The following is a 25059-nucleotide window of genomic DNA, read 5'->3' on the forward strand; positions in this document are numbered from 1 at the left end:
TAATATTAAAATTAGTTTGATGAACTGAATCATTTAAGTGTGAAATATATAAAAAAAAAACAATCAGGAAGGGGACAAATGCTTTTTCATCGAACTGTACTTATCTTTATATTGTAATCCATTTCACATTAAATGCAGAATGCAAGTGAGCAACATGCATTTTCTGTCTCCTCTTTAAATACAGATACTGCAGGCTGCATCTTTGTCATACCTTGCATTCAGATCACCGATAATCCTGTAACAAAAACATACAATCCTGCAGCTCTACAACATAATCACGTATACACAATTTCTTGCTAATATACCTATGACAAATACTGTTTCCTTAAGATCAGCTGTGCTTCCTAAAACCTATATGAGTGAAACAAAAACTGTATAATAATGCACAGTGTTTGCTTTAATAATTATGTCCTATAAAAATGCCATTATTATTTGAACATTAATACAGTTGGTGCTTGGTTCACTCTTCTATATCCATGCCTGAACCTTCAAACCACTCTTCCTCTTCTTTCACTCCATGTCACACTTCACCCAGGTTGTGCTTTCACCTTAATTCTAGGATCTTATAGTATAAAGGTCAAGTATCCTTTTGGGGTATATATAGCACTCAGTCCTTAGCACAGAATCCCCAAACTGTCCTGCCTGGTACAGCAACCAAGGTGGAGAGCCAAGAGAAGAAGTCCTGCTGAATGGGGAATATGTCTCACAGGATCCTGGTACTCCCTTGGAGAGGATGCAAGAAGATACCAACTGCCTGGATGTGGAGCTTGTTTTTGCAATACACCATGACCCATGTTCTCTATATGCAGTGAGTGACAGCAGGAGTGTGGTGGGAGTCTGGAAAATATGTTGCTGAAGGTATCTGAAGCCCTAACCCGCTCTCCCTGTAAGCCTGGAGCAAACAAAACATCTGGAAAAGACAAAAAGTGACTGGTGTCCAATGTTATTTCTTTCTTCCTCTATAGCCATGGATCCAACCTGGGATAATGTCAAGCCTACCCAAGGCACTAGGGGTTTTCCTTGCCATGGGGGTCGCTGCATATCTTTGAGAATGTGTTTTTTTTTTTCGGGTTTGGGAGCAATTTTTCTTTTTTTTGTTATCATGACAGGGTGAGTCAACTTGCCTTCAGCAAAACAATATTGTAAAAAATTACACATATCAGTATATTTGTATATTACATATAAAGTATAGTGGCATCACACAAATTATGTTCTTTAGTTTTCTGTGTCCTATTTTGTCTGTGGTACTTTCTTCAGATATACGTGGACACCATTTACAGATCGTAGAACGAGCTGAGGAATTTTCTTTGGCACCTTCTCGGGGTCTGGGCTCAGTTCAAATCTCTGTAACGTCAATGCGAGGGCGACTTTCATCTCATTCATGGCAAAGTTCTGTCCGATGCAGTTTCTGGAGAGGAGAGTGCAACAATTAACATATTAGAGAACACCTCCATATAGTGGTGGCCATTCTGTCATATCAGCCAATACTTTGATGCAGCCCGTGGGTAGCCCCATTTGACATCAACAGTTTCAGACAACAAAAGAAGCCGTGTGCACACAGTGCAGACAAATGATCAGATTTCAGGTCATTTACACTAGTAGTTGAGGGTGATTGAAGCATAAAACCATGTGATTGAGCCACGTTTTAACTTCCCCTCAGCCATTTTAACTAGAAAGACAGAGGCCGGGAGTGTACACATGTGGCTGCAATGCTTTGCTTTGTGATCACAGCAAGAATTATACTTGCCGCCGCTTTCAAGTGAATGGAGCCACCCCACAGCCCAATGCACGCAATTGCGGCATGGCAGTCAGTCATTTAGGGGATAACATTAAGCATGGAGGCGGCAATACAACAACTCCTAACTACCTGTTAATACTCTCTGAAGAGCTATCCGAACATGCAACACTCTTCAGAGAGCAACGCAAGTGTAAATGTGGCCATAAAGAGACACTGTCTCCTTGCCCATGCAGGGCATAGTGGGTGTGTCTCTGGAAAGGGCCCAACCCCCAAGCAGCTTATGCTCACTTCGTCTTCCCTCCCTTGCCTCTCCTACATCACAGTAAGAAACTAGTGATGACACACCCTCAGCCAAGTGACAGTGATCGATCATTATTACCGGGGAACAGGTTACATGCTCCCCCATACCCAGAGGGAGACTGCCATGTTGGCAGGAGTGATGAGGCATCACAAGGACAGGGTGACAGTGTCTCTTTAGGTATTCACGTTTTTTTTTTTATATCTCTCCATGTTCACAGAGTATTGTGGGTACATATTCCTATATATCTCATATAATATAAATAAGTGTATTCTCTATACAAATGTATTTTTATATTATAGGTACTTATATAGCACCATCAATTTACATATATTGTACATTCACATCAGTCCCTAACCTTCAAGGAGCTTACAATCTAAGGTCCCTAACTCACATTCATACACATATTAGGGACAACTTAGACAGGAGCCAATCAACCTACCAGCATGTCTTTGGAGTGTGGGAGCCGGAGTACCCAGAGGAAACCCACACAGTCACAGGGAGAACATGCAAACTCCATGCAGGTAGTGTCATGGATTCAAACCAATGACCCTAGTGCTGCTAGGCAGAAGTGCTAGCAACTTAGCCACTGTGTATGTCACTCTTTGGCTTACATAAAAGAAGATTAGTGATAAATTAATAAAGCAACAATCTGCTGCCCCCACCTCTCTTAAAGTGTTCGTCAACCCCAAACTTTGGATAGAAATAAAAATGTTTTCCATAGTATAGTAGGGAACAGGGGCGGACTGACAACTCATGAGGCCCCTGGGCAATAGGGGATCATGGGGCCCCTGTGTCCTTGCCCAAACTCAAAAAAGCCTATGAAAAAGGTACCAGGGGCATCTCATGGGGCCCCCTACTGACCCTGGGCCCTCGGGCAGTGTCCGAGTTTCCAAATGGTCAGTCCGCCCCTGGTAGGGAAAAACTTGAGTCCCTGTCATCGTTTTAATGCTGTTTACCCATTTCAGATTTTTCTTCACTTTCTGTCTAATAAAATCATTGTCATCAGACACAAAAGTAAGGAGAAAACCTCACTAACAGGGAGTAGCCAGGGAAATACTCAGGAGTAGCTAGCAACTCCACCACTTCCACTACACCTGTATGTATTTACTTCAGAATGCCTTTCACTGACCACCAGGGAGCAAAGAGAAATATCTGCACTTCTATGTATAGAGGAGCATATGACCTGCTCCCCTTCCTCCTAAACCTCCATGTACATGAGCCTACCCTGACTGCCGGCCATGGGAACCCGCAAAACGCAGCAACCGTGGTACCGCAATTTTGCAGCAGTTTGCATTTCCCCGTGGCCGGCGGTCAAACCATTCCTATCCTGAACGCGATTCTTCTGTGTTCAGGAGAGGGAGGTTTAACTTCACCTAAACGTGGCAGCTCCTAAACCCTGCTAAAAGCCTATGTGTACATGGACAAAGCCTATGTGTACATGGACAAAGCCTATGTGTACATGGACAAAGCCTATGTGTACATGGACACATAGGCTTTTATGGAGTTGAGTTTAGGAACTTTGGCAAAAAAATAAAAATGCCAAAAGCTCCTAAACTCGAGTTTAGCAGCTGCTCTTGTACATGAGCCCTAAGTGACAGCACTGGTACTTGGTTATTGGCTGCTCAGACACCCAGCACTGCCAAATGGTAGCATGGTGAGGACCCCTACTTTTTGTCCCCTTTCACATAGGGCAGACTTCGTTTTGATTAGCAGTGGATCTGTCTGCTAATCCACCGATGGCCAGAGCACAGCAGATCAGGCGTATGACAGGTCAGTGTCCGCTCACTTTATGCAGAGTGGACACAGACAGAACACGCTCTGCTCTGTGGGAAACCGGCTTCTACCCACAGAGCCAGCTATACCATTATAGGGTTCACTTGGAGTATACAATGGCCATATATGAAGGGAGGGTTATCCTTAGAGGAGAGGCCGTTTGTTCACCCCCATCCGCGGGGGGGATGCCTGGTTGACCTGTTTCTTATACGGGTCCATAAATGAAGGTGAGGATACACCTATTCTATATGGTCACAGTGGTGATATACACCATTTAAAGATTTACAGCACCGGGATTGCAAGCGCACTCTTCAGTAGAAATACAACTTTTTTCCACCTATATTTGCTGAAGAGTTTTTTTTCTTCTTTTTCTTCCATTTGGACTTTTATGTTGAAGTTTTTCACGTGTTTTGGACTTTATGTATGACATGTTATGTTTTTGGAGCAGCGTAACACTACACATTAGTTTATACAGCCAGAAATACTTGGGGATGTTTTTAAAAGCGATTTCTCAGCAAAATAAAGCATGGAGACATGGATGGTTGGGGGAGTTTGCTTTGAATATTAAAGATTAATTAAAATAGAGTTTTTGGTTTGTGGTGCTCAGATGCTGTTAAGATCCGCTTTAATTCAAAAGCAGATAAACTATGTGATATTCCAAAAGCATATTGTTCATATTATCTCATTGTTAACCAATGTGCATCAATCTACTAAGAGAAGGAGAAAGAGTCTACATCCACCACTGGTTTTTGTGATACAACATATGTAGGAAAAAAAAAAAAATTTGTAAAATGATTAGAACACATAATTGGCCAGGTCAAATTCATGATGATACTGCCTACAGAAGGAAAATTCAGATTTTCTGTATAGGTCACTGCATTTATATTGGCTGGCGAATATTCATTGATCTCATTCATTCCTATGTCTCTTAATATGGCAAATATTTATAACAAATTGTTTTAGTTTAGGGGTCTATTTATAAATATTGTCACACTAGATTCACACAGCTTTCACCCAAGATTCAGATTTTTCTAATTTAATTCAAATTGAAAAATGTATAAATCCTCTATTAAATCTGTATGAATCTTGTTTTAAAACATTTATAAATAGACCCTCTATTGATTGTGAAATTATGACAAATAGCCATCAGGAACATACTATGAGCAGCTCATTGCTTCTTAAACGATCACTTACCCTAAAAGAGATGTTGACATAAAAAGACATATAAAATTTACCAAAATAGATGTAGAATTTCCCACACTGTAATATTAAGACTTATACCTTGATCCAGCTGAGAAAGGAATAAAGGCGTGAGAACTTCGGCCAGAGGAATTCTCTGGGGAAAATCTCAAGGGATCAAAAACCTGAAAGCAGAAAATGTGTGTCAATATACATTTATTTCCATAAACATAATATATCTAAGTCACAACAATAGAAGAACACAGTCTGCTGAACATAATACTACACAAACATTAGATGTTGCCATGGTTTAATTGCACATGACATGTAAACATTCACAGTGCAGGGAGGAAAAAGTATGTGAACCTTTGGACTTAATAACTGGTTGACCCTCCTTTGGCAGCAATAACCTCAACCAAACGTTTCCTGTAGTTGCAGATCAGACCTGCACAACAATCTGGAGTAATTTTGGACCACTCCTCTTCACAAAACTGTTTCAGTGTAGCAATATTCTTGGGATGTCTGGTGTGAATCGCTCTCTTAAGGTCATGCCACAGCATTTCAATCGGGTTGAGGTCAGGACTCTGACTGGGCCACTCCAGACTTTGGCACAATAGGGAAAAGGCCTCCTCAGCAGAGTGAATTTATGATGATGGTGATACAGCGGTGGTTTGGCCTGTGGACTGACTATCCTGCTATCAGTTCTGATGATAAGGCTGTGTTAAGTGTAGTCAGACAATAGCGGCTAAAGGAATTAGGTTGCAACTGCTAATAATTATGTGCAATGTCTGTAACTATGTGCAGGAAAATAGCAAAGGTGGAGCAGATGTCAGGGTTCCTGGTCCTTGATAATGCTTGGGACTCTCTCACCCAAGGGATGTCATCTGGCGAATTCGGGCGGTCTGTCTCTCTCCTTCGATAAGGCCTCCATAGTCTCCGTTCCCACCTGCAGTGTTCTGCCCGGTCACCTGCTAGCAGATTAACTTTCTCTGTGATGCGGCAAGGTTAGCGATCAGCAGACTCTCCTTAACTCCTCTCTTTTTCTCTTCCCATGGCCTGGTCTGATCCTCCCACAGTCAGTGCACTCCTCTCCAGATCTCTCCCCTGTCACTTCCTGTCTCATCTCATAGGATTTCATATATATACGCCTCCGCCCACACACCACACTCCTCTTGGAAATGTAGTTCTTTACTACACTGTTCCTTAGCAAAGTCCTGCAATTCAGAATACAAGTTCCATTGGGCTGTTTTACAGAGTGTGAATGCCACTGTTCTGCAGGACACTGCCATCTTGTGTTTGATTTAAAATCCTGCATCCACTTGTAGCAGGGAGTTACATATATAAATAAAAATATACAGTATATACACATACTCATACAATAGGGTTTCTAGCTCTCCCCCAACTGTGTCTGTCTGCCTCATATTGGTTCTATATGTTTATTAAAACATGCATTGAATAATTAAGTATTTGTCACTTTGCACTGTAGAGTAAGGAGTGGCCAGAGACAGTTCACTTTAGGGCAGTTGGCCAGAATGAACATGTATTGCAATGTATGCGAACAATGAATTCCTCTTTTAATGCAATAGTTTGCTAGAAACACTGTAAGTGATGATGTATATCAGAATATTCAGGGAAAACAGAGAAAGAAAAGAGATGCTAAGAGGGAACATATCTTAGATTTTAAAAGTTTGAAACAGCTGACCGATGCACCTCATTGTAAAGAAATGTGTTTCGTAAATAGGGTACAGAGCCAGTGTGCGATATCCTGACAAGTCTTGTATGTAATCAGGCTTTAGTAAGACAGGTCATACACAAAGCAAATTTCTTTCCTGCAACCATAGCCCGCGTTGACAGGGGGAATCCCTCCTGTTGAGCCATTGTGTTCTCCCGGTGGGGGAAGCTGTCCCCACTGGGAGAAGACAGTGATTACTGCTAGTGGCTATCAATCAACTTGGGTACATTCAGCCTGCCCATACATGGTTCAAATTGGCCGACATTCAAACCATCTATGGCTGGCATAAGAGAGCACCATGGCTGTACACAGCATACAATGTAAAGATTGGTGTGCTTCATTGACTGAAGACATGAATTACTCAAATATGATTTTGCGCAGAGCTTTTGCTAAATGAATGTACATATCACTGGGCAAAATAATTAACAATAAAGGGATAGAACAGTTAATGACATGGTACTCCGGTTTTCTCCAACACTCCAAAGACATGCTGGTAGGTCAAATGGCCCCTGTCTAAATTGGCCCTAGTATGTATATGTATGAATGTAAGTTAGGGACCTTAGACTGTATGCCCCTTGAGGGTTAGGGACTGATGTGAATGTACAATATATATGTAAAGTGCTGCGTAAATTGACGGCGCTGTATAAGTACCTGAAATAAATAAATTAATATTATACACAGTAATGTTTCAAAAAGAACAAGCTTACCTCTGGATCATCCCAGATACTGGGGCATCTGTTCATGATATATATACTCATAAAAACAATAGAATCTGCCAGATAAAAAAAGAACCATGATACATTATCTGTACATCTTAGGTAAGTGTCCAAGATTTTATGAGCCATGTTCACACAAAATGCAACTTGGCTTATATTTAAAGTAATCCTGTCACTAAAGGGTCTAAAGTGAAATAACCCCAAACTATGCTTAGCTTTCCAATGACCTGAGTGTTGAAATGTCTGCTGTGTTGCTCCATGTATCAATATTTTTGAGATCTAAGGTCCTGAGGAAATGAGGCAACCCGCAAAACACGTTGGCCTACATTGTTAGATCTCTAAAGGACCACAGTGCTACAGTCCCTCTGTCATTGTAAGTGGGAGACAAGCGACAGAATGAATAAATGTCTTAAATGGAAACTAGGATTTAAATGATTGGAATAAAGTTTTGTAAAACTTTTTTGACAAGTGTATCATGTGCATATTTGACCATTGGAGGGGTATTTAAATTCCCATCATTCTGTGTCTTTTTACTATTACAACTCATATGTCCTGTAGTGATAGGAGGAACTACAGCGCAAGGTGGGAGGAACAGGTACACAAAGCCAGGAGTGTCAGCGGAGTATAACATAGTGTCAAATAACACTAGAACAATTTGGTGTGTTCACTGGCATGATGACATCATAACTTTGTGCCAAGCACATTTTTAAAATGCACCATGGGTAAAAAACCTGTACATGTGCCGAGACCATAATTACGTATTCAGAGAAATACTGTGTACCGGTGGCCTAGACAAAGGAACACACACTATACACAAGACTCAGACATTCACATACACACCCTGTACCCCTTAAACAGGCACAGGGTGGGTTAAACATAATGATTTGGGGAGATGATACAGAGGTCCCCCCACCCCCAAAAGTCACTCCCGTCACATACTGCAAATGGCAATGTTAAACTGTAAGCACAGTTTCAGTAAAGTTTAAAATAAAAAATTAAATACTAAGTTTAAAATATACAAAAACGTACAATCTCAATATATGAAGCTTTTGTGATGACTGACCTTTAGGCAGGCTCCGTCCATCAGGGAAGGTAACGGATGAGGTTAGCTGACGGGCTACTCCTGGCACTGGTGGATACAGGCGCATGCTCTCCTTAATACACATGGTGGTGTATGGCATCTTACCCAGATCCTCCCTAATCACACACAAAAGTGAAATATAATGAAAGCCAAGATCTGAGCATTAAAAAAAATGTCTTGGGGTTTAAAAAAAAAAAAAGGCCAGTGTTGTTCCCTGCAGTAATCTCTTATTGCAACTTGTGCTCAGTATTCCGGGTTGAATGACATCCAAATGACATCCAAAAGAGTAAAGTCATCTCATAAGTGCAAGCCTTTGTGGACCCATCCACTGAGAAGGCATCACCACGTCATTCATATAATGTGATGCTGAGAGCAGCACTGACATGAAAACCCTGAATTATTGAGGATTGCCCTTCACTGGAGAAGATCCACAAAGCTGGCCATACATGGATCAAAATTTGGCTCAGCAGGGACTGTCTGAATTTCGTTCCTTATATGGACAAACTCTGTTTGGTTTATTCCCGCTTGATCAGTGCCAGCTGCACTGGTCAGTGTATTCTGCAGGTGGGGAAGTCTCCCCACTGTTGGAATACAATATTTCAATGGGAAGGATGCCCCCATCCACATTGAAATGTCCGGATGGGGGAATCGGGACGTTTTTTCTATTCAACCCACTGGTGGAATGAAAAAAAAAAATGAATAATGTATGGGCTGTCTTAGGGGACCCTGCATGTCACGGGACTGGCCTGAAGAATTAGGTAATATAACTATAAAGTAAAAAACCCAGAAGAAGCAAAAAATGCCTGGGGGTTGTGATTGGAGGGAACCCAGAGCTGTGTTTTTGTTGTTTATAGCCCAAGCATTTTGGAACTGTTTGATGATGCCGTACCCATTTACAAACTAAAGGCTCCTTTGGGATAGTCTAAACAATTACTAAGTCTAGTTATTATGTGATCCACAAGCCTCAAAGTAAGAAAAAAAACAAACAGAAAACTTGATTTACCTTCACTAACCGATCCAAACCTTCCTTCATCTATGTCTCACATCTCCCTCCTTCCAGGTCCTGCAGGTCACAGTGGAAGGGTATCAGCAAGAGAGGCAATGCTGTCAAACCAGCTGGCAGGACTAGGTGTGGTAAGGTGCTGACTGACAAGCTACAGGAAATGCTTATACCCCCACCCCCTGCAACATGAGAGAAGTGCAGCATCATTGCCCCAACATCAAAGTAAGCTGCAGTAGGTGCACTTTACTAGCAGAAACAGACATTTGTGAGACTTTACAGGGGGGGCTAAGCAAAAACTATGAGTACTGATGCACGTATTAGTAAATATTGCAGCACGTAGAGGACAGGGGTCACCGCTGGAAGGAGAGAGGGTATGGGTCACCCTGGAAGGAGAGAGGGCAGAGTTCACCAATCACAGGAGCGAGGACAGGGGTCACCACTTGAAGGATAGAGGATGTAAGGGACGATTGAGCACAGCGTCAGGTGTGGAGGGGGATTGTGACTCATGGGTTGGAAGCTTTGAGGAGGGGGGCATAGCCCACCCCAGCACTCCCCTAGATCAGACCATAAAGCACATGCTCACAGTATCAACTGTAAAAATGTTGCCCTTTAAGACAGGTTTTCAACACTGACTGCCACTCCAGACAGGGTTAACAGAGTTTAAAAATACAATAATTGTTCAAAAAACAAGAATTCTATTAGTTCCAGTAAAGTGCATTAGAGATAAAGCTGAAAGATTTTAAAATATAGTTTAATGAAATTGAAGGAAGCATGGTACAAGCAAAGTATTTACAGAAAAAGATATTCCAAAATGAACAGTAATAGCAACAGCAAAATAAATGGAATAATAACTGCCACCTAAACTATTTTACAACGTGCCATAAAGCCTCTGCTGGTGGATTTAATTACCTGTGCCTAGACTGTGTCAAAGATGCCAATTTACTGAAATGATACGAACAAATTTTTGGGTTTCAGTGTTCTTTCTAAGTGCTAATAATGACTATAGGTTCCTGCTGAAAGCCTTAAAAGGTAATGTAAAAAGTAATTTGAAGTACAATGGAAGGTTTACACTAACTGTGACCTGGGATGGAGGAAGGTAAAGAAAAAAAAAGGTTTTCAAAAATATCACTGCTTGGGTTTGCAAATTTCCAAACAAAAAATGTTGTATTGTGTTTCTTAATCCAATTTGGAGTTCCTTAGAACTGATCTTCACAATTGTATGTAGGGATCTGCTGCCCTGTAAGGTATGTAGGTGGCTCTTCTGCTTACTGTTCACAGAGATTATTTATGTACATTATGTCCTGTCTATGTGTGTCTGGGTCAGAAACCACAGAAGGAGGAAATGGAGATGGAGAACTGAGCCACATGACCACAGGAGCTGCCACTGCTACTATATTTTCACCCATACCAGAAGCAGAGACTATTAGACAACTATTCTAAGTTCTAGTAGATGCAGTTGCCCATAGCTTTTTGACTTATCTCGGTCCTATTGTTTTTATCTCACATGTACAGTGCCAGATAGCTAGGTCTGTGCTACTGTATGTGTGTTGTGGTCACCATCCAGTGTAGGTGAACCTGTTTATTGCAATTTGTGCAGCTCCTGTCATTTTAGTTAGCCCTGTCTCTTCTGGTCTGGAATTCTATAGCTAGTTTTAGCCAAGTTGGGCATCCAACGGCCACTTCTAGCAGTTAGAAGCCTGGTTGCATGCCAGATTAGAAACTACTAGAGAGGGACTGAAGCACAGGAAGGCGGTATCTCTAATTATAACTATACATGTTTGGGTATATGTGCACAAGTCCACCTGAACTCATTGCCCCCCTTGCTGATGATACCCGTTTGTACATTGGATGTATGTACTTAATCTTATCTTTTCTTAAAGTGTTACTAAACCCAGGACCCTGCATTCACTATATCCGGTCTCCCTGGACCCTGCATTCACTATATCCGGTCTCCCCGGACCCTGCATTCACTATATCTGCTCTCCCACAGTACACAGAACATGGAAATGCAATTATTTTAGTAAATATAAACTGCTAAATACCTTTTCTCATCAGCAGTTAGAGCAGTCTTGTGACTTCTATCAGTGTCCAGCAGAGAACTGGTTAAAGGTTGTAGGAGGAGTTTTCATTCTCCTCTGACTGTCCAATGAGGCTTCAGGACTCCTAACCCTCTGTCTGGACACATGCACTCTCCCAAGAAAAACAAAAAAACTCTCTCGCTATACACACCATAGTGACTATGTGCAACTTGCCCCCAAGGCTCTGTTCTATCAGGAGATGGATTAGGGACAGCAGAAGAGGGGATGGATCAGAGAAGACAGGATCAAACAGCCTTTATACACAATGCAGAGGATTAACCTCATAGGTTCCACAGTGAGTATAACAAGCATGTTTTACTGCATATAGAGACTGATTTTACTGTTGTGGGTTTAGTAACACTTTAAAGCTTGGATTATTTCCATACTGACATGGGTATGGCTAATGCTATATGCTGGTTGGAGTAGTTCTTTTGCTCCCAATTACTTTGATTAGTTTAGTGGTTAATTTCCCAGGAAGGGAATCCTGGTAATCCTATTGACTGACAATTTATATTACTAGAGGCACAGTAGCACAGTCCATCTAAAGCTGATATTAATATTGTGCATGGACTCCTTATGAAATACTAGTTGTAAGTCTCCCATCACAAAAGGAACACAATCACATTCTTTCTGCTGCATTCCCTGTGGTGAGTCAAAAAACACAAGAGTGGGAATTTCTCTGGGAAGTTCTTTTCCACAAGAGATACAGTTGTGCTCAAACATTTGGATACCCTGGTAGAAATTGTGACATTTGGGCATTGATATTAAAAATATGGCTGATCGTGTCAAACAGCTGTCTTTTATTTAGGTATTGGTGATCATATGAAATGTATTATCACATAGTTATTTGGCTCCTTTTGAAATCATAATTATAACAGAAATCACCCAAATGGCCCCGATGAAAAGTTTACATACCCTGGAATGTTTGGCCATGGTACAGATGCACAAGGTGACACACACAAGTTAAAATGGCAATTAAAGGTTAATTCCCCACATCTGTGGCTTTTTAAATTGCAATTAGTGTTTGTGTATAAAATAGTGAGTTTGTTAGCTCTCACGTGGATGCACTGACCAGGCTAGATACTGAGCAGAAAAGAACTGTCAAAAGACCTGTGTAACAAGGTAACGGAACTTTAAAAAGATGGAAAAGGAAATAAAAAGATATCCAAAAACCAAAGACCCGAAGGAGGGGGGACCCCATGCCGTTTTTGAAAAAAAGTTTTTAATTAACAAGCAATGCCGACAATTCTTTTGACATTCATCTGTGCAGGGAACCCTGCTGACAGCTGAAACATTAAAGAATGTTTTGCTACTAAAATACCACATAACTTAATAATATAACTAATGCAGCACTCGGTGCACTTACTTGGTAAGATACCTCTCAGTAAATTGTCCTTGTTCGAAGTTTGCAGTCAAACTTTTAGTAAGTTCAAATGTTCCACTGCGAACTGAACAGGGGGGCGTTTGGCCTTCACTAATTATAAGGTGTATCCCAGACATTGAGATAACATGTTCTTACCATTCCAAGGTGTTCCGACCTCCCAGAAGCGCTCTGATCTCTTCCCGACATTTGTCCTGGTGTTCAGGGTATATAGCCATACAGTATAGTGTCCAGGAGACCCCACTCGCTGTTGTATCATGTCCCTCAAACATGAATGTGTCCACCTCTGCACGCAAGTCCTCATCTGACAGAACCTGACCATTTTCATCCTGATAGTTTAAAAAAAATAACATATTAGCAAACCTTCCAACATATGGGTGGCACAGTGGCTTAATGGTGAGCATGTCTGCCTTGCAGTAAATGGGTCATGGGTTTGGTTCCTGACCATGGCACCTCCTGCATGGAGTTTGCATGTTCTCCCTGTGCTTGTGTGGGTTTCCTCCGGGTACTCCGGTTTCCTCCCACAGTCCAAAGACATGCTGGTAGGTGAATTTGATTCCTGTCCAAATTGGACCTAGTATGTGTATGTATAAATGTAAGTTAGGGACCTTAGATTGTACACTCCTTGAGGGTTAGGGACTGATGTGAATGTACAATATATATGTAAAGCGCTGCGTAAATTGACAGCGCTATATAAATACTTGAAATAAATAAATAACATATCACATTAAAATCAGGACATGTCAAAAGCCCTAGGGCTCAAAATTTCCACTTGCATTTTGTGAGTGGAACCTCCACCAACCTACCCCGAGTGCTGTGTCGATGGGGGGGCGCACTGCTGGTGCTGCTCCTCAGTGACCGGAGTGATCACAATTTCACTCCTGTCACAAGGAGCAGCTACTAACATTTTCTGCAGGAAGGATTAGGCTTTCTTCCCCCTCCAGCCTGCAGGGGGCAATAGACAGCCGAAACTAAGGAGTAAATGCAGAGTGTTCAGGAGAAGCTGCATTCACAAGAGGATCCATGAGTGGGAGGAGGGGGGGTTACAACTGATGTGATGGGGACACCTGATGCAATTATTATTATTATACAGGATTTATATCTCGCCAACAGTTTGCTCAGCGCTTTACATTATAGCGGGAGACAATACAGCAACAATACAGTTCAATACAAGAGGGATAGGAGAGCCCTACTCCTTGGAGCTTACAATCTAGGAGGGAGGGGTTAGTGGTTCAAAAGGTAGTAACTGTGGGGGATGGAGTGGTTGGAAGAGTAGAGGATTCCAGTATTAGCTGAGGGCAGGATAGGGGATAGCCTGCGATGAGGTAGGCCAATGAGGAGGGAGTTACAGTAGTCAAGGCGAGATATAACAAGGGAGTGAATAAGTTGCTTAGTGGTTTCCGTGGTTAGGAACGGTCGTATCTTGGAGATGTTGCGGAGGTGAAGTCTACACGATTTTGTCAGTGATTGGATCTGGGGCTGAAAGGACAGATGCGAATCTAGGATTACACCTAGTATCCTGGCATGAGGGGAGGGACTGATGATTGTGTTATCGATCTTGATGGAGAAGTCAGCAGAGGGGGCACGGGCTGGGGGGAATACTAAGAGCTCCGATTTGGAAAGATTGAGCTTGAGGAAGTGGAGTGACATCCATGGCGATATGTCACTTAGTAGGTTAGTAATGTGAGTGGAGACTGAAGGGGTGAGGTGAGGGGTAGAAAGATAGATTTGTGTGTCATCAGCATAGAGATGGTACTTGAAGCCATGGGAGTTTATCAGTTGACCAAGGGAGGAAGTGTAGCTGGAGAAGAGAAGGGGTCCAAGGACAGAACCTTGAGGGACCCCTACGGAGAGAGGGAGTGAAGAGGAGGTGGCAGCGTTATAGGTAACACTGAAGGAGCGCTGCGATAGGTAGGAGGAGAACCAGGAGAGAGCAGAGTCTCTGAGGCCAAGAGAGTGGAGTTGTTTGAGGAGGAGGGGATGGTCAACTGTATCAAAAGCCACAGAGAGGTCGAGTAGTAAGAGTACAGAGTAGTGGCCATTGGTTTTAGCAGTTAGTAGATTGTTTGTGAGTTTTAGTAGGGCAGTTTCCGTGGAGTGCAGAGAGCGAAAGCCAGACTGTAAAGGGTCAAGAAGGTTGTTGTCTGTGAGGTGGGAGCTCAGGCGATTGTAGACTAAGCGTTCTAGGAGTTTAGAGGTAAATGGCAGCAGGGAGATGGGTCTTAAGTTGTTCAGGTTGGTGGGGTCCAGGGAGGGCTTTTTAAGTATGGGAGTGATGTGCGCATGCTTTAGAGGGGAGGGGAAGGCACCAATAGAGAGGGAAAGATTGAAGAAGTGAGTGAGGGAGCAAAGGATGGAAGAGGAGGGTGACCGTAGTAGTTGTGAGGGGACAGGATCCAGGGGGCAGGTAGTGGGGCGGGCTTCTGAGAAAACCTTGGTGACCTCTTTGGTAGTAGTGAGGTCAAAAGAGGAAAGTGTTGAGGAAGGTTTTGTATAAGGAATGCTAAGTGGGGTGGATGTCTGTGCAGTGGCGATGTCCCTACGAATTGCGTCAATCTTGTTTTTGAAGTGATTTGCAATCTCGTGAGCAGTGAGTGAGGTGCTGGGTGGAAAAAGTAGAGAGTTAAAAGTAGAGAAGAGATGACGAGGACTGGAAGAGAAGGTATTAAGAAGAGTGACAAAGTAGGCTTGTTTGGGAGCATGAAGGGAGGAAGTGTACGTTGAGAAAGCAGATTTGTAACGGGTGAATGATTGGTGGGATTTGGTTCTACACCACAATCGCTCCAGTGCATGACTATGTCATTTAAGATTTCTGGTGTGGTCAGTCTGCCAAGGTTATAACGGTTGGGGCCTGATGCTTTGTGTTGTTAGGGGAGCAAGCGAGTCCAATGCGGATGAAAGCGAACTATTGTAGATAGCAGTGACCAGGTCAGGGCAGGACAGGGGAGAGATTCTGTCATAGAATTGGTCAGTTGCAGAGTAGAAGGTAGCATGGTTCAAATTCCGGAGGTTTCTGCCGCTGAGGACAAGGAGAGTGTGAAGGTGATAAGATTGTGAACAGAGAGAGGAAAGGGGGTGTTTTTGAGGTTGTAGGGAGTACAAAGATGAGAGAAGATAAGGTCTAAAGCAGGGGCGGACTGACAACTCATGGGGCCCCCGGGCAATAGGGGATCATGGGGCCCCTGTGTCCTTGCTCAAACTCAAAAAAAGCCTATGAAAAAGGTACCAGGGGCATCTCATGGGGCCCCCTACTGATGCCGGGCCCTCGGGCAGTGCCCGAGTTTCCAAATGGTCAGTCTGCCCCTGGTCTAAAGTATTCCCATTAGAATGAGTGGAGGACTGTATACACTGTTCTAGTGCAAAAGATGAGGTTAAGAGTTGGGATGTAGCCGGGGTATTGACATTAGTAGGGATGTTAAAGTCTCCAAGGATGATAGTGGTTAGTTCAGAGGAGAGAAAGTAGGGTAGCCAGACGGAGAAGTCATCAAGAAAGCGGGACACGGGACCAGGAGGCCGATAGATCGCTGTAATTCTCAGAGAAATTGGAGAGAACAGCCAGATGCAGTGAGTCTCGAAAGAAGAGAAGGATAGAGAGGGAGGGTTAGGGAGGACTTGGAAGGTGTTCAGTGGCGATAGAAGCAAACCAACCCCACTACCTTTCCGACCACTGGGTCTGGGTGAGTGGGTCCAGATGAGGCTCCATAGGAAAGTGCTGCGGGGGAGGCATAATCTGCTGCTTGAAGCCGGGTTTCTGTAATTGCTAGTAGGTTAAGGGAGGGGGAGACAAAAAGGTCATGGACGGAGGTGAGCTTATTACAGACAGAGCGGGCATTCCAGAGTGCACATGAAAAAGGGAGGGTGGTTTTTGGGAGCACGGGGACAGATATTAGATTGATTGGATTGCGGCTATTCCCGGAAGAAAGAGGATGCCTTGCTGCCCCTGTTTATCTTTTTCTGAAAATGCTACCTTGCAGGTATATTGACCTCCGGCTTCCATACAGTATCTCACAGAAGTGAGTACACCCCTCACATTTTTGTAAATATTTTATCTTTTCATGTGACAACACTGAAGAAATTACACTTTGCTACAATGTCACAAGGAGCAGCTACCAACATTTGCTAGAGGGGGGATTAGGCTTTCTTCCTCCTCCAGCCTGCAGGGGGCGATAGACAGCCGACACTAAGGAGTAAATGCAGAGTGTTCAGGAGAAGCTGCATTCACAACAGCATTCATGAGTGAGTACACCTCTCACATTTTTGTAAATATTTTATCTTTTCATGTGACAACACTGAAGAAATGACACTTTGCTACGATGTGACGTAGTGAGTGTACACCTTGTAAATTTTGTGCCCCCTCAAAATAACTCAACACGCAGCCATTAATGTTTAAACTGCTGGCAACAAAAGTGAGTACACCCCTAAGTGAAAATGTCCAAATTGGGCCCAATTAGCCATTTTCCCTCCCCGGTGTCATGTGACTTGTTAGTGTTACAAGGTCTCAGGTGTGAATGTGGAGCAGATGTGTTAAATTTGGTGTTATCGCTCTCACTCTCTCATACTGGTCACTGGAAGTTCAACATGGCACCTCATGGCAAAGAACTCTGAGGATCTGAAAAAAAAAATTGTTGCTCTACATAAAGATGGCCTAGGCTATAAGAAGATTGCCAAGACCCTGAAACTGAGCTGCAGCACGGTGGCCAAGACCATACAGCGGTTTAACAGGACAGGTTCCACTCAGAACCGGCCTCGCCATATTCGACCAAAGAAGTTGAGTGCATGTGCTCACCATCATATCCAGAGGTTGTCTTTGGGAAATAGACATATGAGTGCTGCCATCATTGCTGTAGAGATTGAACTGGTGGGGGGGTCAGCCTGTCAGTGCTCAGACCATACGCCGTACAGTGCATCAAATTGGTCTGCATGGCTGTCATCCCAGAAGGAAGCCTCTTCTAAAGATGATGCTCAAGAAAGCCTGCAAACAGTTTGCTGAAGACAAGCAGACTAAGGACATGGATTACTGGAACCATGGCCTGTGGTCTGATGAGACCAAAATAAACTGATTTGGTTCAGATGGTGTCAAGCGTGTGTGGTGGCAACCAGGTGAGGAGTACAAAGACAAGTGTGTCTTGCCTACAGTCAAGCATGGTGGTGAGAGTGTCATGGTCTGGAGCTGCATGAGTGCTGCCGGCACTGAGGAGCTACGGTTCATTGAGGGAACCATGAATGCCAACATGTACTGTGAAATACTGAAGCAGAGCATCATCCCCTCCCTTTGGAGACTAGGCTGCAGGGCAGTATTCCAACATAATAACGACCCCAAACACACCTCCAAGATGACCACTGCCTTGCTAACGAAGCTGAGGGTAAAGGTGATGGACTGGCCAAGCATGTCTCCAGACCTAAACCCTATTGAAGATCTGTGTGGCATCCTCAAATGGAAGGTGGAAGAGCGCAAGGTCTCTAACATTCACCAGTTCCATGATGTCATCATGGAGGAGTGGAAGAAGACTCCAGTGGCAACCTGTGAAGCTCTGGTGAACTCCATGCCCAAGAGGGTTAAGGCAGTGCTGGAAAATAATGGTGGACAGACTAAATATTGACACTTTGGGCCCAATTTGGAAATTTTCACTTAGGGTTGTACTCACTTTTGTTGCCAGAGGTTTACACCTTAATGGCTGTGTGTTGAGTTATTTTGAGGGGACAGCAAATTTATACTGTTATACAAGCTGTACACTCACTACGTCACATTGTAGCAAAGTGTCATTTCTTCAGTGTGGTCACATGAAAAGATAGAATAAAATATTTAAAAAATGTGAGGGGTGTACTCACTTCTGTGAGCTACTGTATATACTGAAACATTGTCCCCAGAACAAAAATACAGATCAGCAACATCCGGTGCCCTTCTCTGCAAACTTGTTCCAAGTCTGGCTGTTACTCAAAAGGTTTGAATCAAGGGGGTCAGCAATATAACCAGGAAACTGGTGTCTGCCGAATAACAAGTCAACAATGGCAGCCCACATTTCTCTCAGGAAATGTTTTCTTGGGAAAAAAAAAAACTAAACTTTGGCAATCTTCTAAAATTTTAAATATTGTACAGGATGCCAGGGATATGTCCTTGATGGGTTTGGGTTGTGGTCCCTTTAAGGGAGATGAAAAGAAGCACTGTGGATTACTCAGGGATTCTCTCCTATGCAGGTTGAGGGGTTCTGGGGTGATCTGTAGGGGGAAGTTATTAAATCCCCACTCTGCGTGAATGGCAAATTCTCCAAATCAATGTACTGTGATAAAACAAGTAATCAGCTGTATTTAAAAAAATCCTTAGGGCTCGTTCAAACCATGGTGCAAAGACGGCAGTTTTTCTGCACACGTTCTGCAAGGGCACAACACAATCAATTGTTCTCTAGGTGCCCTTCTGTGATGTCACCACGCATCCGTACCCAGACACGGCGAGTATTGACAGTGTGCGAAGGCACAGCGACAAGGCTGATCCCACCGCTATCTGCGGTTGTATATATATGACAAGAGTATCTTGTTTTAACAACATGTGAGTGCATTACTAGCGCACAATAAAGTCCTTTACCCCGGATAAGACACTGTGGGGTTTATTTACTAAAGCTGGAGAGTCCAAAATCATACTCCCTTCTGCATAGAAACCAATCAGCTTCTAACCTCAGCTTGTTCAATGAAGCTTTGGCAATGAAACCTGGAAGCTGATTGGTTTCTATGCAGAAGGGAGTCTGATTTTGGACTCTCCAGCTTTAGTAAATAAACCCCTATGTATCTTCTTTCCCTTATGATCCAGACGAGGAGAACTGGACTAAGGAGTGAGTTGAGGAAGGAGAGATCTCCTTAATTACAGTGACTCACAGTGCAGCTCCTATTGTATACCATTTCAGCTATACAGCACAGGCTGTTACAGAGGAGAGTATACTGAATCCAATCATTTGTTGAACTTATATGGAATTTGATATTATCTCAGTGCACATGGGACCTTTTATATACAGCTAAAGGTCATTACTGGATTATTTCACCTTTTTTATTTGTAATTATATCTAGATTCATTTATTTTATAAAATTATTGGCACAAGGTGCATTCATGCACATTCATGGTGAAAAGTTAGATAGATCAATATATGTTTGATATATTATAATTTTAAACAAATAATAGAGCGCAGCGCCCAATCTATTTGTTGTTATTTTGTTGACGCACATCACGTGAAGAAGAGCAAGGAAGCCTGCGACATATTATATTGTTTATATATACACATATATATGTATCCTTCAGTGGCTCACAAGTAAATTTTACACATCTACAGAAGAGAAAGTATCTCCCTATTTGTACATAGCTTTGGAGTATCCCACTCAATTCCCCATCCCTATCCAAGTTACACAAAAATAAATCCCCCAAAAAAAGAATACCACGGGACTGTACATTGATCCAAAGAGTGACTGTGACTGTGTGCCTGGCTGCAGGGCAACTACTGGGAAAAGAACTCAGGGCATCTTTCAAGCGGCTCCTACAAGGGTAGAGCTACATTCATTTATGTTACATGGCCCTTTTCAATTAGATTTGGTACCTTGGCATACAGAAGAATGTCAAGAAAGTCCAGATGTCTCTTCTGCTTGACCTTCTCCAGCTCAGTGTCCTGTTTAAGAGATTCTTTCCGCCGCTTGATCACATTATCTGTATTTTAAAAATATGTTAGACTTTTTTTAATTAATGTAACATCATGATGTTATAATGTATATGTTGTTACAGTCAATTTACAGAATTCTTAAAATTTGAATATATCATACCCTTTGGAAAAACAAAAAGTTGCATTGAGAGGGAATTATTAGTGTAGAAGTTTAAGTGGAGCTACAATTTATGAACGCAAGTTGATTAATGAACTCAAGCTCATGCCTGTATTTGGGTAAAACGGTTCTTTACTCAAGCTTCAGCCCTTGAAGCCTGCATCTTTTACAAGTAAGCAGTAGCAGCTTCTATGTCTCTGCCCTCAAAGATCTGTCAGCTGCACATCCATGATGTGGATCTCCTGTTCCACCACATCCCAAAGGTGCCCTATTGGATTTAGATCTGGTGACTTATGGAAGCCAATGGAGTACAGTGAACAGTCATGTTCAAGAAACCAGTTTGAGATGATTTGAGCATTGTAACATGGTGCATTATCCTGCTGGAAGGAGCAATCAGAAGATGGGTACATTGTAGACATAAAGGGATGGGCATGGACAGCAGCGCAACAATACTCATGTAGGCTGTGGCGTTTAAACGATGCAGCCTTGGTACTTAGAGGCCCAAAGTGTGCCAAAAAAAAAATATCCTCCACACCATTACACCACCACCAGCCTGAATCATTGATACAAGGCAGGATTGATCCATGTTTTCATGTTGTTTACGCCAAATTCTAACACTACCATCTGAATGTCACAGCTGAAATGGAGACTCATCAGACCAGGCAGCGTTTTTCCAATCTTCTATTGTCCAAGTTTGGTGAACAGGTGCGAATTATAACCTCCGTTTCCTGTTCGTAGGTGACAGGAGTGGCACCCAATGTTGTCTTCTGCCGCTGTAGCCCATCTGCTTCAAGGCTCGACATGTGCATTTAGAGATTGCATTCTGCATACCTTGGTTGGTACAAGTGGTTATTTGAGGTACTGTTGCCTTTCTATCATCTCAAACCAGTCTGCCTATTCTCCTCTGATGTCTGACATCAACAAGGTGTTTTTGTCCACACAACTGCTGCTCACTGGAGATTTTCTCTTTTTCGGACCATTCTATGTAAACCCTAGAGATGGTTGTGCTTGAAAATCCCAGCAGATCAGCAGTTTTTGAAATACTCAGACCAGCCTGTCTGGCACCAACAACCATGACACATTCAAAGTCACCTAAATCCCCTTTCTTCCCATTTTGATGTTCAAGTTTGAACTTCAGTAAGTCATCTTCACCACATCTAGATGCCTAAATGCATTGAGCAATTGAACAGGTGTACCTAATAAAGAAGCTGGTGAGTGTATATAGTATATATACTGTATATCAATCACCCAAAACATTATGGCCACCCACCATAACCTGTCAAGGCATTGACTCCACTAGACCTCAGAAGGTATGCTGTGGTATCTGGCACCAAGCCATCAGCAGCAGATCATTTAAGTTCTGTGCTTTTCAAGGTGGGGCCTCCATGGATAGGACTTGTTTTTCCAGCACACCCCACAGGTGCTCAATTGGATTGAGATCTGGAGAATTTGGAAGCCAAGTCAACACCTCAATCTCATTGTTGTGATCCTCAAGCCATTCTTGAATTCATCAGGCTAGGGCTTCTATTGCTCCATGGTCCAGTTCTGATGCTCATGTGCTCATTGTAAGTTTTTTGACTGTGGACATGGGTCATCATGGACATCCTGACTGGCATTTGGCTATACAACGCCTTACACTTCAAACTGCAATGCATTGTGTGTTCTGACACCTTTTAATCAGAACCTGCATTACATTTTGTAGCAATTTGAGATACTGTAGCTCTTCAGTTGGATCAAACTACACAGGCTATCCTTTGCTCCACATGTGCATCGAGTCTTGCCCACCCATGACACTGTCCCTAGTTTTCAGGAAGGGCCGGATATAGGGAGGTACTGAAGTGGGCTTTGCCCCCCCCCCCCCCAGATTTCAGTGGCAACCCCCTGGACCATTGCAGACACACAGAGATATAGGGAACTATGAGAGGAAAAAATACATTGATATTATGCCCCTTTAATTTTTTTACTCCAAATCAGAGAGACTATATCCGGCCCGGCTTGTTGGTTTTCCTTCCTTTGACCACTTTTGGTTGGTTCTGACCTCTGCAGACTGGGAATGTCCTAGAAGAGCTGCAGTTTTGGAGATACTCAAACCCAGTTGTCTGGCCCTTGTAAAAGAAGCTCAAATCCTTATGCTTGCCTGTTTTTTCTGCTTTCAACACAGCTTCAGGGACAACATGTTTACATGCTGCCTAATATATCGCACAGACTTTCCGATGCAATCGTAGAGAGAAAATAAATCTGTGTTATTCAATTTACCTATTGGATAAATCAGAAGGGTTCCTTACTGTACCTTTGGCTAACCCCAAATGACATCTTATCCACTTTACTAATCGGGAATCATAAAATTTGTAAAATTTGTCTATGAGTTCTTAACTGTAAATGTACCTACAGAAGTCTAGGAGAAGATGGTGCTTGGAAAATATGATAGTGGCATGATCATTCTGTAAAGTAATTTTTGTGTAGATGTGGGAGGAGGCAGACCCTATACCCAATTATGTCAAAGAAATCTATCCAAGGCAATGTCCAAAGATGACCCAGCCATGGAATTCCACTGTTGCCCTACATCCTTCTGGAGTGATGTTGCTTTGCTGTCATGTTGTTAATCTAACTGCAGGATTTTTCTAAGTCAGTAACCAGTACTCAGATGGTGAGTTCTGCATACTTATTCCAGATCAGTGACCAATACTGAATACTGTACTGAGGCCAGAGGCAGACTAATGCCATTTTCTTAAGCAGGTCATTGATGTCAGTCCTCATTTTTTTTTACAGCTGTCCTGTAGCATTCATAGTGTTGACACTTACCTGTGTGTTTATGAGCTGTTCTAAGTGCCCTCCGGAAGCGGTATCCATGGGGGCTCAGGTTGAAGATGAGATCACTATGGTATGGAAAACAGCGGAATCGATAATTCACCAGATAGGACAGCTCATAGACAGCCTTGATGTATTCACTCTCACTGTAAGGGGACAAATGCGGGATCAGTCTATGACATGCAGTAATCCCTTTCAGCCACCGTCTGCCCTAATAGCAACAAGTCAAGAAAGTTAAAATGTTTTAGTGATGTTCAGAAGATACTGACCTGTCATTCTGGCAGTTGCTTTGGTAACTGAAGGCACATTTCATGATGGTGTCCAACGTCATGAGGCTGACATGATGGAACAGCTCTACAGACTCCTTCTCTGAGACAAGATGCTCCCATTTGTCCTAGCAAAGTTCAATATTTTTGTTTGTTATGGATAGAGTAGAAACAAATAGAAAAAACTTCTAATAGAATAGTTTTTTGTGAGCCACCAGGAGTTAACTTACTCTATTATTAGTGTTAATTGTGTGCTTAAGTGAATATTTATTAAATATTAGATCGCTAGGCACTAATTACACCCTCTCTAGGTGTATAAATATAAACTATGGATTCTTATACTGTACCGCGCTCCAATATTATCAACCTTTTGTGATTGACCTTTTTTGATTGTGTGAATTTCTTAATATACCACCTATAATCCAATCATTACTTACACCTATGGTACTTAAATATACAATTAACATAAATTAATTTATAAATGTGAATAAAAAATTATATGTGATTATAACAAATATTAATAAAAAATTAATGAAAAATTGGAATGTCAATTATATGTGAATAAAATTAATAAAAAATTAATAAAACATTAATAAAAATGGGAATGTCAATTATTTTCTTTGAATTTGAGATGGTGTTGTTATTCAATTTAGTTAATGTGATGAGTCTGTGTTCGCAGCTTGAACCTCTCCCTCCTGTCTCCTCTCCTCTCTCCTCAGCACAGCCTTCTCAATTGTGCTTTCTTCACTGGCTGCTTTGTTTATTCCTCCATATACGGAACATGCAGAGAAGGGAAAAGAAACATAGTGTCTTATCCGGGATATAAGAGATTTATTGCTCTTTGATCTCCCACTCACATTGTGTAAATGTAAATAGCGCTTTGCATACAATGTATCCAGATTGTGCTTCAGACAGCCTGGCTGGTGTGTTTGCTTTCAGTAAATATACTCGCCTTTCCTCTGTGGATGCGTGATAACGTCACCGCCCCTCCCCTACGCGTTACGCTACAGGGACTCCTAGCTTCCTCTGGGGGATGTGGATTTGCATTCCATCATTCACAGAGGCTATTTATATCCTGCCGGCTCCATTTTTGCTGTGATTTATTAACTATTCGTTACTTCTCCATTACTTTGGAGTCCAGACTATATCTCAATATTATTCATTGTATATATACAAAGTACGCATCATCATCCTTCGGCTGTATACTTA

At 42.4% G+C, this 25059-nt stretch overlaps 1 protein-coding gene across 1 annotated transcript in view; it reads right to left on the reverse strand.

The window, feature by feature from the left end:
- Positions 1-379: 379 nt before the first annotated feature.
- LOC149456824 (cytochrome P450 4B1-like) overlaps positions 380-25059 on the reverse strand; it is a 51301-nt gene continuing 26621 nt past the window's right edge. Inside the window, exons 5-12 of the mRNA XM_089684429.1 lie at positions 23854-23978; positions 23579-23730; positions 20560-20666; positions 13121-13311; positions 8503-8636; positions 7431-7495; positions 5094-5176; positions 380-1408 (exon numbers count right to left, since the gene is read on the reverse strand). Coding sequence (XP_089540555.1) covers positions 1231-1408; positions 5094-5176; positions 7431-7495; positions 8503-8636; positions 13121-13311; positions 20560-20666; positions 23579-23730; positions 23854-23978 — 1035 coding nt within the window. The 3' untranslated portion in view covers positions 380-1230. The remainder of the gene's footprint in view (positions 1409-5093; positions 5177-7430; positions 7496-8502; positions 8637-13120; positions 13312-20559; positions 20667-23578; positions 23731-23853; positions 23979-25059) is intronic.

Source organism: Staurois parvus, unplaced genomic scaffold (genome assembly GCF_062004578.1).
Source record: "Staurois parvus isolate SC_StPar_1 unplaced genomic scaffold, SC_StPar_1.0 ptg000347l, whole genome shotgun sequence".
Classification (NCBI taxonomy): Eukaryota; Metazoa; Chordata; class Amphibia; order Anura; family Ranidae; genus Staurois; species Staurois parvus.